Source organism: Pseudophryne corroboree, chromosome 10 (genome assembly GCF_028390025.1).
Source record: "Pseudophryne corroboree isolate aPseCor3 chromosome 10, aPseCor3.hap2, whole genome shotgun sequence".
Classification (NCBI taxonomy): Eukaryota; Metazoa; Chordata; class Amphibia; order Anura; family Myobatrachidae; genus Pseudophryne; species Pseudophryne corroboree.
The window spans coordinates 378,021,490-378,041,386 of record NC_086453.1 but is presented as its reverse complement, the minus strand read 5'-3'; the positions used below and the strand labels follow the sequence as shown (position 1 = coordinate 378,041,386).

The following is a 19,897-nucleotide window of genomic DNA, read 5'->3' as shown; positions in this document are numbered from 1 at the left end:
CATGCTGTGATATCCCGTACCTTGTGCATGCTGTGATATCCCACACCTTGTGCATGCTGTGATATCCCACACCTTGTGTATGGTGTGATATTCCATACCTTGTGTGTGCTGTGATATCCCATACCTTGTGCGTGCTGTGATATCCCATACCTTGTGCGTACTGTGATATCCCATACCTTGTGCGTGCTGTGATATCCCATACCTTGTGCATGCTGTGATATCCCACACCTTGTGCGTGCTGTGATATCCCGTACCGTGTGCATGCTGCGATATCCAGTACCTTGTGCGTGCTGCGATATCCTGTACCTTGTGCATGCTGTGATATCCCACACCTTGTGCATGCTGTGATATCCAGTACCTTGTGCGTGCTGTGATATCCCGTACCTTGTGCGTACTGTGATATCCCGTACCTTGTGCATGCTGTGATATCCCGTACCTTGTGCGTGTTGTGATATCCCACACCTTGTGCGTGCTGTGATATCCCGTACCTTGTGCATGCTGTGATATCCCATACCTTGTCTGTGCTGTGATATCCCGTACCTTGTGTGTGCTGTGATATCCCGTACCTTGTGCGTGCTGTGATATCCCGTACCTTGTGCAAGCTGTGATATCCCGTACCTTATGCGTGCTGTGATATCCCGTACCTTGTGCATGCTGTGATATCCCACACCTTGTGCATGCTGTGATATCCCATACCTTGTATGTGCTGTGATATCCCGTACCTTGTGTGTGCTGTGATATCCCGTACCTTGTGCAAGCTGTGACATCCCATACCTTGTGCGTGCTGTGACATCCCATACCTTGTGCGTGCTGTGATATCCCGTACCTTGTGCGTGCTGTGACATCCCATACCTTGTGCGTGCTGTGATATCCCATACCTTGTGCATGCTGTGATATCCCGTACCTTGTCTGTGCTGTGATATCCCGTACCTTGTGTGTGCTGTGATATCCCGTACCTTGTGCGTGCTGTGATATCCCGTACCTTGTGCAAGCTGTGATATCCCGTACCTTGTATGTGCTGTGATATCCCGTACCTTGTGCGTGCTGTGATATCCCGTACCTTGTGCAAGCTGTGATATCCCGTACCTTATGCGTGCTGTGATATCCCGTACCTTGTGCATGCTGTGATATCCCACACCTTGTGCATGCTGTGATATCCCGTACCTTGTATGTGCTGTGATATCCCGTACCTTGTGTGTGCTGTGATATCCCGTACCTTGTGCAAGCTGTGACATCCCATACCTTGTGCGTGCTGTGACATCCCATACCTTGTGTGTGCTGTGATATCCTATACCTTGTGTGTGCTGTGATATCCCGTACCTTGTGCATGCTGTGATATCCCGTACCTTGTGTGTGCTGTGATATCCTGTACCTTGTGCATGCTGTGATATCCCGTACCTTGTGCAAGCTGTGATATCCCGTACCTTGTGCATGCTGTGATATCCCGTACCTTGTGTGTGCTGTGATATCCTATACCTTGTGTGTGCTGTGATATCCCGTACCTTGTGCATGCTGTGATATCCCGTACCTTGTGTGTGCTGTGACATCCCATACCTTGTGCGTGCTGTGATATCCTATACCTTGTGTGTGCTGTGATATCCCGTACCTTGTGCATGCTGTGATATCCCGTACCTTGTGTGTGCTGTGATATCCCGTACCTTGTGCATGCTGTGATATCCCGTACCTTGTGCAAGCTGTGATATCCCGTACCTTGTGCATGCTGTGATATCCCGTACCTTGTGTGTGCTGTGATATCCCGTACCTTGTGCATGCTGTGATATCCCGTACCTTGTGCGTGCTGTGATATCCCGTACCTTGTGTGTGCTGTGATATCCCGTACCTTGTGCATGCTGTGATATCCCGTACCTTGTGCAAGCTGTGATATCCCGTACCTTGTGCGTGCTGTGATATCCCATACCTTGTGTATGCTGTGATATCCCATACCTTGTCTGTGCTGTGATATCCCGTACCTTGTGCGTGCTGTGATATCCCATACCTTGTGCGTGCTGTGATATCCTATACCTTGTGTATGCTGTGATATCCCACACCTTGTGCGTGCTGTGATATCCCATACCTTGTGCATGCTGTGATATCCCATACCTTGTGCGTGCTGTGACATCCCATACCTTGTGCGTGCTGTGATATCCCATACCTTGTGCGTGCTGTGACATCCCATACCTTGTGCATGCTGTGATATCCCATACCTTGTGCGTGCTGTGACATCCCATACCTTGTGCGTGCTGTGATATCCCATACCTTGTGCGTGCTGTGACATCTCGTACCTTGTGCATGCTGTGATATCCCATACCTTGTGCGTGCTGTGACATCCCATACCTTGTGCGTGCTGTGATATCCCATACCTTGTGCGTGCTGTGACATCCCGTACCTTGTGCATGCTGTGATATCCTATACCTTGTGCATGCTGTGATATCCTATACCTTGTGCGTGCTGTGATATCCCGTACCTTGTGCGTGCTGTGATTTCCCGTACCTTGTGTGTGCTGTGACATCCCATACCTTGTGCGTGCTGTGATATCCTGTACCTTGTGCATGCTGTGATATCCTATACCTTGTGCGTGCTGTGATATCCCGTACCTTGTGCGTGCTGTGATTTCCCGTACCTTGTGTGTGCTGTGACATCCCACACCTTGTGTATGCTGTGATATCCCATACCTTGTGTGTGCTGTGATCTCCCATACCTTGTGTGTGCTCTGATTTCCCGTACCTTGTGTGTGCTGTGATCTCCCATACCTTGTGTGTGCTCTGATTTCCCATACCTTGTGTGTGCTGTGATCTCCCGTACCTTGTGCATGCGGTGACATCCCACACCTTGTGCATGCTGTGATATCCCATACTGCAGCCAGAAGAAATCCCTCACACTCACCAGGGTCACACTCTCCCGACACGGTGTTTAGACCTTCCACTCCACAGTAGTGCCCGGGGGTACAGGGCAAGCAGCTGTCCAGACTGTGCGTCCTGGGGTCAGGGTTGTAGTAGCCACGTGGACACGGAAACTGAGCGGAATGTTTTGTCCCTGTAATGGAACCACAGTCACCGAATGTAGAAATATGACACTGACACTTACCAACAACGTGACCCTATCACTAAGTGACAATCCAGAGTTAGGGAGTCAGCGACAATAAGACACACGGAGGATATGGGTTCACATATAGCACATTGGTTCCAAAGTGGGTGCTGCGGCAGCCTGGGGAGCTTCTGTGTACAAGAGGGCGTGCCCCTGGGTTGGTGGTCCAGGTCCAATTAAAATATTTATGGTCAATGTAATAGGCAAAAAAGTGCTGGTGGCTGACAACCATTATATATGTGGACAGACAGAAGTGACTCCTGTCCCTCACCACTTAGCTGACCCTCAGGGTGACATACTGTATAACACAATTTACTTACATTTCATATGTTTTTCTGAAGTTCTCACTAAAACTTTTGACCTTTGAATTTCGGATACTCTAGGTCGCGGTGATCCAAAAACATCGCCCTCTGCCCAGCTCAGCACATCTCTCGTTTAAAACTTTAAATCTCTATTTTGCCTTATTTAAAATCCGGCACATTATCACTCACTGGGATTATTATTCAATACATACATTAAATATTTAAGGCTTTAATGTTCCTGGTAGTTGTTCCGTTTTATTGTTATATGATTTTTTCATTTATTTTATTACACGAGAACATTTAAATAAAATATTTAGCAATTAGGATTATGCAGAGGAACATTGCACGCTGAGCGGAGAGGCTCAGAATCTGCCTTCCGCTGAAATACGTCCCAGCGCTTCTGGTTATGCTTAGCGCAGAGAACCATCCGGGCTTACATGTCTGCAGATTAAACATTTATAGATCTGTGTCAGCGTGTATAGTGCTTTATTGTTGTGTGTGTATGAGACCTTTCTATATAGTATCACAGCGAATCTCCCGATATAAGTGACAAATATTGTGTCCAAATATATACAGTATGGTGCTAACTGTATACCTTGACTTAAAATAGAATATATAACACTGTATATAACTGTTCTATAAGGTACTACAGTTATGTACAGTAGTTGTCCCACATGTTCAAACAGGTAAATTCAGAAATTTTGCACAATTTTCAAGCATTTCATCCTTCTAAGATTATTATTTTTGCAAATTAGTGGGATAATATGGCACAGATTAAAAAGAAAAAAGACACCGCCTTCGCAGGGGAGCAGAAGCCGCCGCGGAACAGGTAAGTTTATCTTTGCTGTAGCATTGGGATTTTTGGATCAATTCTATCAATACGGTACACTGTGGGGGTCATTCCGAGTTGATCGCTAGCTGCTTTCATTCGCTGTGCAGCGAGCAGGCAAAAAAACGGCACTTCTGCGCATGCGTATGCGGCGCACTGCGCGTCGTACTATTACAACAAGCATTGTCGTTTCACACAAGGTCTTGCGAAGCTTTTCAGTCGCACTGCTGGCCGCAGAGTGATTGACAGGAAGAGGACGTTTCTGGGTGTCAACTGACCGTTTTCAGGGAGTGTTCGAAAAAACGCAGCCGTGCCAGGAAAAAACCAAGGCGTGGCTGGGCGAATGCAAGGTGTGTTCGTGACGTCAAAAAAGGAACTGAACAGTCTGAAGTGATCGCAAGCGCTGAGTAGGTCTGAAGCTACTCTGAAACTGCACAAAAATATTTTGTAGCCGCTCTGCGATCCTTTCGTTCGCACTTCTGCTAAGCTAAGATACACTCCCAGTGGGAGGTGGCCTAGCGTTTGCACGGCTGCTAAAAACTGCTAACGAGCGATCAACTTGGAATGACTCCCTGTGTTTCCAGAATTAAAGTAAAATAAAATATAAAATAAAATAGTGATGAATTGTGCATGACATGATCGCCCATTGATGCCCACCCCAGCTTGATTTGTACCCAGCTGGCTCTCACCAGGCAGTGTGACCTAGCATGCTACCCATTTGTCAGGAGGAGGGCAGCTGTGGGCTAGTAAATGCCCCTACGTTCCCTTACACTATGAAATAGGTCCTCCTTACGCATACCACCAACAGCCACCAAAACCCTTTTATCTATCACGTACTTAGTATATTTGATGCTTATAATTATATATATATATATATATATATATATATAATATTTACATATACAAGACATAGCAATATGACAGCACTCAGTAACAAAAGTATATATAGATGAAATGGCGGTGCAGGGTCCTGGCAATTGATAAAGACACTCACTTTTTCCCAAAAGAAAAAAAGAAAAAAGACCAGCACTACCATTTTTGATGAAAAGAAAAAAAGGGGTTTATTCCTTACCAGCCATCCATCTGGATACAATACTGGTGCTGCAGCCCGACAGCCGTTTCAACTCACAATGAGCCCCTGATGAAAACCATTGTGAGTTGAAACGGCTGACGGGCTGTAGCACCAGGATTGTATCCAGATGGATGGCTTGTAAGGAATAAACCACTTTTTTTCTTTTCACCAAAAATGTGAGTGCTGGTCTTTTTTCTTTTTTTCCTTTTGGGAAAAAGTGAGTGTCTATATATATATAAAACAAAGCAGCTCTGGTCTTCAGCTCCGCCTCACACAAGGCAAGATGAACTACCAGACAACAAACCAGTGCAGCACCCTGGCATATGAAATACGGCATACAGACGTCATGGTTTGCCAAGAGACAGCCAAAGGAAACCGCCAGGCTTTCCTTCATTCACCCAAACATCGTCTCTTTTTGAATATTCTACTCACTCACAGTCTCGCAGCCAACCCTCAGCCTATGAACGGAGAATGAATGGGAGTATTTAGTGTTTTACCTTCAGGGCAGTAGAATCCAGCTGGACAGGGAAAAGCGTTATAATCACTGGTATTCTCTGCGCAGTAATGTCCGGCCGGGCACGGTAAGCAGTCTTGTCGGTGAGTGAGGTTATTATAGGTTCCTGAGGGGCAGGCGTATGGATATGGACTTCCGGCTGGGCAGTAATGCCCCTGTGGGCAGCCCCCTCCGTCCCCGGTAAATGCTGCTCGGGACACAAGTAGGTGAACAGGAAACATCAACATTCTCAGTGTATAAGAATTCATTTTCTGCTCTGCCTAATGTTTCCTAAGGAAACCATTTCCTGTGCGGATAATTATAAGAACAACATCACACAAACTACTGTACAGATGTGTCCTCATACATCTTTGCTGCAGCTGCGCCAAACTGCCCTCTTGGTGTGCCAGGTCACATGAGAATCTTCTAGCGTCAAGTGTCTGTTTTGCTTCTTCTTTTGACAAAAAAGCGTCTTATTCGCAACACAATGTGACTAGGATGCACCAGGAAACTGCGCTGAGTAATGTGATATATGTCACCTGTATACTGTGTGTGACTGACGCTGTATACGGAGCACAATGTGACTAGGATGCACCAGGAGACTGCGCTGACTAATGTGATATATGACACCTGTATACTGTGTGTGCCTGAGGCTGTATACAGAGTACAATGTGACTAGGACGCACCAGGAGACTGCGCTGAGTAATGTGATATATGACACCTGTATACTGTGTGTGACTGAGGCTGTATACGGAGCACAATGTGACTAGGATGCACCAGGAGACAGCGCTGAGTAATGTGATATGTGACACCTGTATACTGTGTGTGACTGAGGCTGTATATGGAGCACAATGTGACTAGGATGCACCAGGAGACTGCGCTGAGTAATGTGATATGTGACACCTGTATACTGTGTGTGACTGAGGCTGTATACGGAGCACAATGTGACTAGGACGCACCAGGAGACTGCGCTGAGTAATGTGATATATGACACCTGTATACTGTGTGTGACTGACGCTGTATACGGAGCACAATGTGACTAGGATGCACCAGGAGACTGCGCTGAGTAATGTGATATATGACACCTGTATACTGTGTGTGACTGAGGCTGTATACAGAGCACAATGTGACTAGGACGCACCAGGAGACTGTGCTGAGTAATGTGATATGTGACACCTGTACATTGTGTGTTGTATACGGAGCACAATGTGACTAGGACGCACCAGGAGACTGCGCTAAGTAATGTGATATATGACACCTGTATACTGTGTGAGACTGAGGCTGTATACGGAGCACAATGTGACTAGGACGCACCAGGAGACTGCACTGAGTAATGTGATGTATGACACCTGTATACTGTGTGTGACTGAGGCTGTATACGGAGCAGAATGTGACTAGGACGCACCAGGAGACTGCGCTGAGTAATGTGATATATGACACCTGTATACTGTGTGTGACTGAGGCTGTATACGGAGCACAATGTGACTAGGACGCACCAGGAGACTGCGCTGAGTAATGTGATATATGACACCTGTATACTGTGTGTGACTGAGGCTGTATACGGAGCACAATGTGACTAGGATGCACCAGGAGACAGCGCTGAGTAATGTGATATGTGACACCTGTATACTGTGTGTGACTGAGGCTGTATACGGAGCACAATGTGACTAGGACGCACCAGGAGACTACGCTGAGTAATGTGATATATGACACCTGTATACTGTGTGTGACTGAGGCTGCATACGGAGCACAATGTGACTAGGACGCACCAGGAGACTGTGCTGAGTAATGTGATATATGACACCTGTATACTGTGTGTGACTGAGGCTGTATACGGAGCACAATGTGACTAGGACGCACCAGGAGACTGCGCTGAGTAATGTGATATATGACACCTGTATATAGTGTGACTGAGGCTGTATACGGAGCACAATGTGACTAGGACGCACCAGGAGACTGCGCTGAGTAATGTGATATATGACACCTGTATACTGTGTGTGACTGAGGCTGTATACGGAGCACAATGTGACTAGGACGCACCAGGAGACTACGCTGAGTAATGTGATATATGACACCTGTATACTGTGTGTGACTGAGGCTGTATACGGAGCACAATGTGACTAGGACGCACCAGGAAACTGCGCTGAGTAATGTGATATATGACACCTGTATATTGTGTGTGACTGAGGCTGCATACGGAGCACAATGTGACTAGGACGCACCAGGAGACTGTGCTGCGTAATGTGATATATGACACCTGTATACTGTGTGTGACTGAGCCTGTATACGGAGCACAATGTGACTAGGACGCACCAGGAGACTGCGCTGAGTAATGTGATATATGACACCTGTATACTGTATGTGACTGAGGCTGTATACAGAGCACAATGTGACTAGGACGCACCAGGAGACTGTGCTGAGTAATGTGATATATGACACCTGCATACTGTGTGTGACTGAGGCTGTATACGAAGCACAATGTGACTAGGACGCACCAGGAGACTGCGCTGAGTAATGTGATATATGACACCTGTATACTGTGTGTGACTGAGGCTGTATACAGAGCACAATGTGATTATGACGCACCAGGAGACTGTGCTGAGTAATGTGATATGCATATGTGACACCTGTATACTGTGTGTGTGACTGAGGCTGTATACGGAGCACAATGTGACTAGGACGCACCAGGAGACTGCACTGAGTAATGTGATATATGACACCTGTATACTGAGTGTGACTGAGGCTGTATACGGAGCACAATGTGACTAGGAAGCACCAGGAGACTGCGCTGAGTAATGTGATATATGACACCTTTATACTGTGTGTGACTGAGGCTGTATACAGAGCACAATGTGACTAGGACGCACCAGGAGACTGTGCTGAGTAATGTGATATATGACACCTGTATACTGTGTGTGACTGAGGCTGTATACAGAGCACAATGTGACTAGGACGCACCAGGAGACTGTGCTGAGTAATGTGATATATGACACCTGCATACTGTGTGTGACTGAGGCTGTATACGAAGCACAATGTGACTAGGACGCACCAGGAGACTGCGCTGAGTAATGTGATATATGACACCTGTATACTGTATGTGACTGAGGCTGTATACAGAGCACAATGTGACTAGGACGCACCAGGAGACTGTGCTGAGTAATGTGATATATGACACCTGCATACTGTGTGTGACTGAGGCTGTATACGAAGCACAATGTGACTAGGACGCACCAGGAGACTGCGCTGAGTAATGTGATATATGACACCTGTATACTGTGTGTGACTGAGGCTGTATACAGAGCACAATGTGATTATGACGCACCAGGAGACTGTGCTGAGTAATGTGATATGCATATGTGACACCTGTATACTGTGTGTGTGACTGAGGCTGTATACGGAGCACAATGTGACTAGGACGCACCAGGAGACTGCACTGAGTAATGTGATATATGACACCTGTATACTGAGTGTGACTGAGGCTGTATACGGAGCACAATGTGACTAGGAAGCACCAGGAGACTGCGCTGAGTAATGTGATATATGACACCTTTATACTGTGTGTGACTGAGGCTGTATACAGAGCACAATGTGACTAGGACGCACCAGGAGACTGTGCTGAGTAATGTGATATATGACACCTGTATACTGTGTGTGACTGAGGCTGTATACAGAGCACAATGTGACTAGGACGCACCAGGAGACTGCGCTGAGTAATGTGATATATGACACCTGTATACTGTGTGTGACTGAGGCTGTATACAGAGCACAATGTGACTAGGACGCACCAGGAGACTGTGCTGAGTAATGTGATATATGACACCTGTATACTGTGTGTGACTGAGGCTGTATACAGAGCACAATGTGACTAGGACGCACCTGGAGACTGCGCTGAGTAATGTGATATATGACACCTGTATACTGTGTGTGACTGAGGCTGTATACAGAGCACAATGTGACTAGGACGCACCAGGACACTGCGCTGAGTAATGTGATATATGACACCTGTATACCATGTGGGACTGAGGCTGTATACGGAGCACAATGTGACTGGGACGCACCAGGAGACTGCGCTGAGTAATGTGATATATGACACCTGTATACTGTGTGTGACTGAGGCTGTATACGGAGCACAATGTGACTAGGACGCACCAGGAGACTGTGCTGAGTAATGTGATATATGACACCTGTATACTGTGTGTGACTGAGGCTGTATACGGAGCACAATGTGACTGGGACGCACCAGGAGACTGCGCTGAGTAATGTGATATATGACACCTGTATACTGTGTGTGACTGAGGCTGTATACAGAGCACAATGTGACTAGGACGCACCAGGAGACTGCGCTGAGTAATGTAATATATGACACCTGTATACTGTGTGTGACTGAGGCTGTATACGGAGCACAATGTGACTAGGATGCAGAAGGACACTGCGCTGAGTAATGTGATATATGACACCTATATACTGTGTGTGACTGAGGCTGTATACAGAGCACAATGTGACTAGGACGCACCAGGAGACTGTGCTGAGTAATGTGATATATGACACCTGTATACTGTGTGTGACTGAGGCTGTATACGGACCACAATGTGACTAGGACGCACCAGGAGACTGCGCTGAGAAATGTGATATATGACACCTGTATACTGTGTGTGACTGAGGCTGTATACGGAGCACAATGTGACTAGGACGCACCAGGAGACTGCGCTGAGTAATGTGATATATGACACCTGTATACTGTGTGTGACTGAGGCTGTATACGGAGCACAATGTGACTAGGACGCACCAGGAGACTGCGCTGAGTAATGTGATATATGACACCTGTATATTGTGTGTGACTGAGGCTGCATACGGAGCACAATGTGACTAGGACGCACCAGGAGACTGTGCTGAGTAATGTGATATATGACACCTGTATACTGTGTGTGACTGAGGCTGTATACGAAGCACAATGTGACTAGGACGCACCAGGAGACTGCGCTGAGTAATGTGATATATGACACCTGTATACTGTGTGTGACTGTGGCTGTATACAGAGCACAATGTGATTATGACGCACCAGGAGACTGTGCTGAGTAATGTGATATGCATATGTGACACCTGTATACTGTGTGTGTGACTGAGGCTGTATACGGAGCACAATGTGACTAGGACGCACCAGGAGACTGCACTGAGTAATGTGATATATGACACCTGTATACTGAGTGTGACTGAGGCTGTACACGGAGCACAATGTGACTAGGAAGCACCAGGAGACTGCGCTGAGTAATGTGATATATGACACCTTTATACTGTGTGTGACTGAGGCTGTATACAGAGCACAATGTGACTAGGACGCACCAGGAGACTGTGCTGAGTAATGTGATATATGACACCTGTATACTGTGTGTGACTGAGGCTGTATACAGAGCACAATGTGACTAGGACGCACCAGGAGACTGCGCTGAGTAATGTGATATATGACACCTGTATACTGTGTGTGACTGAGGCTGTATACAGAGCACAATGTGACTAGGACGCACCAGGAGACTGTGCTGAGTAATGTGATATATGACACCTGTATACTGTGTGTGACTGAGGCTGTATACAGAGCACAATGTGACTAGGACGCACCAGGAGACTGCGCTGAGTAATGTGATATATGACACCTGTATACTGTGTGTGACTGAGGCTGTATACAGAGCACAATGTGACTAGGACGCACCAGGACACTGCGCTGAGTAATGTGATATATGACACCTGTATACCATGTGGGACTGAGGCTGTATACGGAGCACAATGTGACTGGGACGCACCAGGAGACTGCGCTGAGTAATGTGATATATGACACCTGTATACTGTGTGTGACTGAGGCTGTATACGGAGCACAATGTGACTAGGACGCACCAGGAGACTGTGCTGAGTAATGTGATATATGACACCTGTATACTGTGTGTGACTGAGGCTGTATACGGAGCACAATGTGACTGGGACGCACCAGGAGACTGCGCTGAGTAATGTGATATATGACACCTGTATACTGTGTGTGACTGAGGCTGTATACAGAGCACAATGTGACTAGGACGCACCAGGAGACTGCGCTGAGTAATGTGATATATGACACCTGTATACTGTGTGTGACTGAGGCTGTATACGGAGCACAATGTGACTAGGATGCAGAAGGACACTGCGCTGAGTAATGTGATATATGACACCTATATACTGTGTGTGACTGAGGCTGTATACAGAGCACAATGTGACTAGGACGCACCAGGAGACTGTGCTGAGTAATGTGATATATGACACCTGTATACTGTGTGTGACTGAGGCTGTATACGGACCACAATGTGACTAGGACGCACCAGGAGACTGCGCTGAGAAATGTGATATATGACACCTGTATACTGTGTGTGACTGAGGCTGTATACGGAGCACAATGTGACTAGGACGCACCAGGAGACTGCGCTGAGTAATGTGATATATGACACCTGTATACTGTGTGTGACTGAGGCTGTATACGGAGCACAATGTGACTAGGACGCACCAGGAGACTGCGCTGAGTAATGTGATATATGACACCTGTATACTGTGTGTGACTGAGGCTGTATACGGAGCACAATGTGACTAGGATGCACCAGGAGACTGTGCTGAGTAATGTAATATATGACACCTGTATACTGTGTGTGCGACTGAGTCTTACATGAAGTGCTACAATGTAGCAGCCACAGCTTTTTTCCCCAATACAAGTTCTGTTCTGCTCCGTATACAGACTCAGTCACACACAATATAAGGGTCATATATCACTCAGCACAGTCTCCCCGTGCGTCCGAGCTGCATTGCATTGTGAATAAGACGCATATTCGACAAAAAATAAAAAGTTAGAGTTGCATGGGTCCTGGTGGCTGCATGGCGTATTGAGGCTAGATGTATGAGGCATCTCACACTGCGTGGCGTATTGAGGCTAGATGTATGAGGCATCTCACGCTGCATGGCGTATTGAGGCTGGATGCATGAGGCATCTCCTGCTGCGTGGCGGATTGAGGCATCTCACACTGCGTGGCGTATTGAGGCTAGATGTATGAGGCATCTCGCGCTGCATGGCGTATTGAGGCTAGATGTATGAGGCATCTCACACTGCGTGGCGTATTGAGGCTAGATGTATGAGGCATCTCACGCTGCGTGGTGTATTGAGGCTGGATGCATGAGGCATCTCCTGCTGCGTGGCGTATTGAGGCATCTCACGCTGCATGGCGTATTGAGGCTAGATGTATGAGGCATCTCACGCTGCATGGTGTATTGAGGCTAGATGTATGAGGCATCTCCCGCTGTGTGGTGTATTGAGGCTGGATGTATGAGGCATCTCACGCTGCATGGTGTATTGAGGCTGGATTTATGAGGCATCTCCCGCTGCATGGCGTATTGAGGCTGGACGTATGAGGCATCTCACGCTGCGTGGTGTATTGAGGCTGGATGTATGAGGCATCTCACGCTGTGTGGCGTATTGAGGCTGGATGTATGAGGCATCTCACGCTGCGTGGTGTATTGAGGCTGGATGTATGAGGCATTTCATGCTGCGTGGTGTATTGAGGCTGGATGTATGAGGCATCTCGCGTTGCATGGTGTATTGAGGCTGGATGTATGAGGCATCTCCCGCTGCATGGTGTATTGAGGCTGGATGTATGAGGCATCTCGCGTTGCATGGTGTATTAAGGCTGGATGTATGAGGCATCTCACGCTGCGTGGCGTATTGAGGCTGGATGTATGAGGCATCTCACGCTGCATGGTGTATTGAGGCTGGATGTATGAGGCATCTCGCGTTGCATGGTGTATTAAGGCTGGATGTATGAGGCATCTCCCGCTGCATGGTGTATTGAGGCTGGATTTATGAGGCATCTCCCGCTGCATGGTGTATTGAGGCTGGATGTATGAGGCATCTCCCGCTGTGTTGTGTATTTAGGCTGGATGTATGAGGCATCTCCCGCTGCATGGTGTATTGAGGCTGGATGTATGAGGCATCTCCCGCTGCATGGTGTATTGAGGCTGGATGTATGAGGCATCTCCCGCTGCATGGCGTATTGAGGCTGGACGTATGAGGCATCGCACGCTGTATGGTGTATTGAGGCTGGATGTATGAGGCATCTCCCGATGCATGGTGTATTGAGGCTGGATGTATGAGGCATCTCCCGCTGCATGGTGTATTGAGGCTGGATGTATGAGGCATCTCCCGCTGCATGGTGTACTGAGGCTGGATGTATGAGGCATCTCCCGCTGCATGGTGTATTGAGGCTGGATGTATGAGGCATCTCCCGCTGCGTGGTGTATTGAGGCTGGATGTATGAGGCATCCAGTGCTGCATGGTGTATTGAGGCTGGATGTATGAGGCATCTGCCGCTGCGTGGTGTAACATAGTAACTAAGGTTGAAAAAAGACAATTGTTCATCGAGTCCAACCTATTTGTGGTCTCCTATGCAGTCTTATTATAGGACTAGTTATGTTTATGTTAGGACTAGTTATAGTGACTATAATGCGTGCCTACGCACCATAACCCTGAATATCTTTATCCAATAGGAATTTATCTAACCCATTCTTAAAGGTGTTGACTGAGTCCGCAGTTACTACTCTCTCAGGCAGGGAATTCCAAACACGTATTGTCCTTACTGTGAAAAAACCTTTTTGTTTCAATGTGCGGAAACTCCTCTCCTCTAACCTAAGCGAGTGACCACGTGTCCTCTGTGCTGATCTTATAGAAAGCAGGTCCCTCCCAAGCTCTGTATATTGACCCCTTATATATTTGTAGATGTTGATCATGTCCCCTCTTAGTCTCCTCTTTTCCAATGTAAACATGCCTAGCCTTGCAAGCCTTTCCTTGTATGCCAGCGTCTCCATGCACTTGATTAGTTTGGTCGCCCGCCTCTGAACCTTTTTTAGCTCCAGGATTTTTGTAATATGGTGCCCAAAATTGCACACAGTATTCAAGATGTGGCCTCACTAGTGATTTATATAATGGGAGTATAATACTCTCGTCCCTTGCATCAATTCCCCGTTTTATGCATGCTAATATCTTATTAGCCTTCTTTGCTGCACTCCTACTTTGGGTACTGCTGCTTAATTTGTTATCTATGTGAACCCCTAAGTCTTTTTCCAGTACAGAATCCCCTAATTACCCCATTTAGTATGTAGGTGTAATTTCTGGTCTTGCCCCCACAGTGCATTACCTTACACTTGTCTGTGTTGAATCTCATTCTCCATTTTGCTGCCCATGCTTCCAGTTTAGTTAAGTCGTTCTGAAGAGACTCAGCATCCCCCTCCGCATTTATAACCTTACACAATTTGGTATCGTCTGCGAAAATTGACACCATGCTCTCTAGACCTTCTGTTAGGTCGTTAATGAAAATGTTGGACAAAAGTGGTCCAAGTACAGACCCTTGTGGCACACCACTTAGTACTTTAGTCCAATTTGAAAATGATCCATTGACCACAACGCGCTGCTCCCTATTATCTAACCAATTACTGACCCAAGTGCATATTGTGCTCCCCAGCCCTATTTCTTGTAGCTTGTAGATAAGACGCATGTGTGGTACAGTGTCGAAAGCTTTGGCAAAGTCTAAAAAGATTACATCCACCTCCTTACCCTGATCAAGGTTCGCACTTACTGTTTCATAAAAGCCAAATAAGTTGGTCTGACATGATCTGTCCTTCACAAATCCATGTTGGTTCCTTTTAATGACCTTATTTGCTTCAAGGAACTTTTGAATACTGTCCCTTAGAATACCTTCCAAAACTTTCCCCACTATAGATGTAAGACTAACTGGTCTATAATTACCTGGTTCAGCTTTGCTCCAGTTTTTGAATATCGGCACTACCTCCGCTATAACTCCTCACATGAATAAGCATTTAGCAGTGGGACATTATCTTTGTTGAGATTTTGTGTTAGACCCAGCATTTGGTCCTCTCTGGATGTATGAGGCATCTCCCGCTGTGTGGGGTATTGAGGCTGGATGTATGAGGCATCTCCCGCTGCATGGCGTATTGAGGCTGGATGTATGAGGCATCTCACGCTGCCTGGTGTATTGAGGCTGTATGTATGAGGCATCTCCCGCTGCGTGGCGTATTGAGGCTGGATGTAGGAGGCATCTCCCACTGCGTGGCGTATTGAGGCTGCATGTATGAGGCATCTCCCACTGCATGGCGTATTGAGGCAGGATGTATGAGGCATCTCACGCTGCCTGGCGTATTGAGGCTGGATGTATGAGGCATCTCCCGCTGCGTGGCGTATTGAGGCTGGATGTAGGAGGCATCTCCCACTGCGTGGCGTATTGAGGCTGCATGTATGAGGCATCTCCCGCTGCGTGGCGTATTGAGGCTGGATGTATGAGGCATCTCCCGCTGCATGGTGTATTGAGGCTGGATGTATGAGGCATCTCCCGCTGCGTGGCGTATTGAGGCTGGATGTATGAGGCACATCTGTATGGGCCTTATGTAATAGCCTGTGAGAAGACGGCATGGGTGTAATTCCAATAAATCTACCTGGATTTTTAAAGCAGCAATAATTTAAATAGAAATCCCATCCGTTCCTGCAGGATATTATATAAGGCTCTTTATATCACAGAGACAGGAGGAAAGAGTGTTCATATAGTGTCTGCATCCCACTGCCACACCACGTGAGGGGTCCACAGGACCATCAAGACTGACCATGGACCTGGGTACTGGAGGTACATGACCAAATCTGGGGAGGTGCAGCCATGCCCCTATAAAAGCTTTTAGAGAAAACAAGCCCAGCGCCAGGTAAGTAGTACCCGCTCCCCCCCCCCCCTCTCTGCGGATCAGAAAACACTGTGCGGGCAGGATACTCAGTGACTGTCTAATTACCAAGTATGTAAATGTGACTGGCAGCAGAATATTCTAATGACAGTATTAGGTGACTAGCAGAAGAGGACTACAATAAACCAGGCCAGTGCTTACCCTCTCCAGCGGGGGCAGGTCTGGCGATGCCGATGGTGCAGTAATACCCCGCCAGGCAGAGTCCGGAAGGGGCAGTAAGAGAGGCAGCGCTGCAGTAGTGTCCAGCAGGGCAGGGCGTACACTGGGATTCCATGCTCAGATACAACCTAGACCAAGAATGGTCACAGCGGGACGGTCACCATCACACCAGTGACTTACAACATACACTACTACATGGAGCTACGACAATGCTCACCTGTCTGAGAAAGTGCCGCGTGGGCAGGGCAGGGAGACTCCCGTACCTGCGGGGCAGAAATGACCAACTGGACAAGGACCTCCAAAACTTTCATTCCCGTTACCGGTAGGGTTGGGAACAAGGGACCCTGAGAAAATAAGTCGATAACAATAAATCTATATTCACATGCACACACGCCGCCCGCAGCTATATTATTCATGAGAATGCTCCTGACATGAAAAAGGCTGCATTCTCAGAATAGTCCACTAGGGGACAGTGTTGGCAGCTTGTACAATGGGGGTCATTCCGAGTTGTTCGCTTCGTTGCCGATTTTCGCAACGGAGCGATTAATGCGAAAATGCGCATGCGCATGGTACGCAGTGCGCATGCGCTAAGTATTTTAGCTCAAAACTTAGTAGATTTACTCACGACAAAACAAAAAATTTTCATCGTTGAAGTGATCGGAGTGTGATTGACAGGCAGTGGGTGTTTCTGGGCGGAAACTGACCGTTTCCTGGGAGTGTGCGGAAAAACGCAGGCGTGCCAGGATAAAACGCGGGAGTGTCTGGAGAAACGGGGGAGTGGCTGTCCGAGCGCAGGGCGTGTTTGTGACGTCAAACCAGGAACAAAACTAACTGAACTGATCACAGTGTAGGAGTAAGTCTCGAAAGTACTTAGAAACTGCTGAGAATTTTCTATTCGCAATTCTGCTAATCTTTCGTTCGCAATTCTGCTAAGCGAAGATACACTCCCAGAGGGCGGCGGCCTAGCGTGTGCAATGCTGCTAAAAGCAGCTAGCGAGCGAACAACTCGGAATCACCCCCAATGTGCCCATAGCCACCATTCTGCAGCCTCATGTGGATGGAAGCAGCAGGTGGTGGGGAACAGAACTGTTCCTGCGTTACACAGAACCGTCGCCACCTAGCGCTCACAGAAGACTGCAGTGACCACACATGTTGGGGTGGCGGCGTTGCATGGATTATAATATAATATGTAAAGCATGTGCAATGCTCATATGCAGTGATAGAAGGAATCACAGTCGTTATTGGTTATTAGCTCTTTTCTTACCTGCTGTGCAGAAGAATCCAGCATCACAAGGGCCACTTACTGCCGGGGAGCCACGATCTCTGCAAAACATCCCTGAGGGGAGAGACAGCATAACCTGGGTGGTGTGTGCGCTACGTAGCACTACAGCATTGCACTGCATAAGGCAAAAATCACTGCACACATGCTGTATACAACTACCAGAGGCATTCAGTATTTATCCTAGGAACTGTATTATCATTAGAAGATGTAACACTGTAGGTCATATAATAACATATGGTGCATTTGTAACATACATTTGCATAATGCAAACACAGGCAATAAGCGGCGCTAGGACCCCGAGCCACACCTGTGGCCCCCCGGCCCGGCCCTGCAGATTTGTATGGCATAGCTCTGTAATATTTGCCTAAATACTGTTTATACTGTAAGTTATTAGCAATCGGTGTCTTCTCTCATTGAATGTATTGTGTAACGTATTACTGAGGGTAAGGGTAATGTGTGGCCCTTCAGAAGGGCTGACCACCGGGATCCCTACTGCCGGCAATATAACTACATAGGCTACACGTGCAGCTCATCACGTGTAATGTAAAGGGAAATCCTGCCTGATGACATCACCACATTGTACCGTGATGTAAGCTATAGGCTGCCACGTGCTAAATACATACTTATCCAATCCACAGGATATCCACAGACTGCCCCAAATCATACATCCCGATCCCTGGAAGAATTTCTCCTCCAAGACCAAGTGGTTGATGTACTGTACGAGCAACAGTGATGCTCTTGGTGTGAATTACTCCAGATACTGTACATTCCCCATAGGAAACGACATGGATGGCTGCTGCCATTACTGCAGACGCGTTATCTGCTCATCACTGTGACGGGCTGTTATCAGAGTCTATCCGGGATATTCAATTTGCCCCGAAGAGACATCGGGAGTAAAAACCCCTCGTGTTTCTTCTGGTGCTGCGGTCGGGCTATTTGATTAGCTCGGCCGGTAAAAGGTGCATTTACACCCGTAAACAGTAAACACACAGGTTCAGTGAAACCTGTGTGTTTTCGGGTGAAATAGCCCCGCGTTCCGATGGAAACGGGGCTATTAACGGGGATTTTGCTTCACCTGCCAGAGGCAGGTGAAACAAACTCCCCGATAAGCCGCGGCACGCACTAATTAGATAACCCCCCGCGGCGATACATTACACCAACAGCAAGTCGGGGTACTTGAATATCCCAGCGACTGCCCAGCATTGACTACACAGCAAACACTGACAGGAATTAGGCTCCTCCTCCTCTTTAGGCCCAGCACTGACTACACTACACGCTCAGACAGGAATTAGACTCCTCCTCCTCTTCAGTCACAGCACTGACTACACTACATGCTCAGACAGGAATTAGGCTCCTCCTCCTCAGGCCCAGCACTGACTACACTACACGCTCTGACAGGAATTAGGCTCCTCCTCCTCCTCCTCAGGCCCAGCACTGACTACACTACATGCTCAGACAAGAATTAGGCTCCTCCTCCTCAGGCCCAGCACTGACTACACTACACGCTCTGACAGGAATTAGGCTCCTCCTCCTCAGGCCCAGCACTGACTACACTACATGCTCTGACAGGAATTAGGCTCCTCCTCCTCCTTAGGCCCAGCACTGACTACACTACACGCTCTGACAGGAATTAGGCTCCTCCCCCTCCTCACGCACAGCACTGACTACACTACACGCTCTGGCAGGAATTAGGCTCCTCCTCCTCCTTAGGCCCAGCACTGACTACACTACACGCTCTGACAGGAATTAGACTCCTCCTCCTCAGGTCCAGCACTGACTACACTACACGCTCTGGCAGGAATTAGGCTCCTCCTCCTCAGGTCCAGCACTGACTACACTACACGCCACTCTGACAGGAATTAGGCTCCTCCTCCTC

At 47.6% G+C, this 19,897-nt stretch overlaps 1 protein-coding gene across 1 annotated transcript in view; it reads right to left on the bottom strand.

Moving 5' to 3' along the window:
- Positions 1–16,861, bottom strand: part of LOC134965398 (scavenger receptor class F member 1-like) — a 49,599-nt gene extending 32,738 nt beyond the window's left edge. The window contains exons 1-3 of the mRNA XM_063941859.1: positions 16,722–16,861; positions 5,785–5,988; positions 2,884–3,033 (exon numbers count right to left, since the gene is read on the bottom strand). Of these exons, the coding sequence (XP_063797929.1) occupies positions 2,884–3,033; positions 5,785–5,988; positions 16,722–16,854 (487 nt within the window). The 5' untranslated portion in view covers positions 16,855–16,861. The remainder of the gene's footprint in view (positions 1–2,883; positions 3,034–5,784; positions 5,989–16,721) is intronic.
- Positions 16,862–19,897: the final 3,036 nt, after the last annotated feature.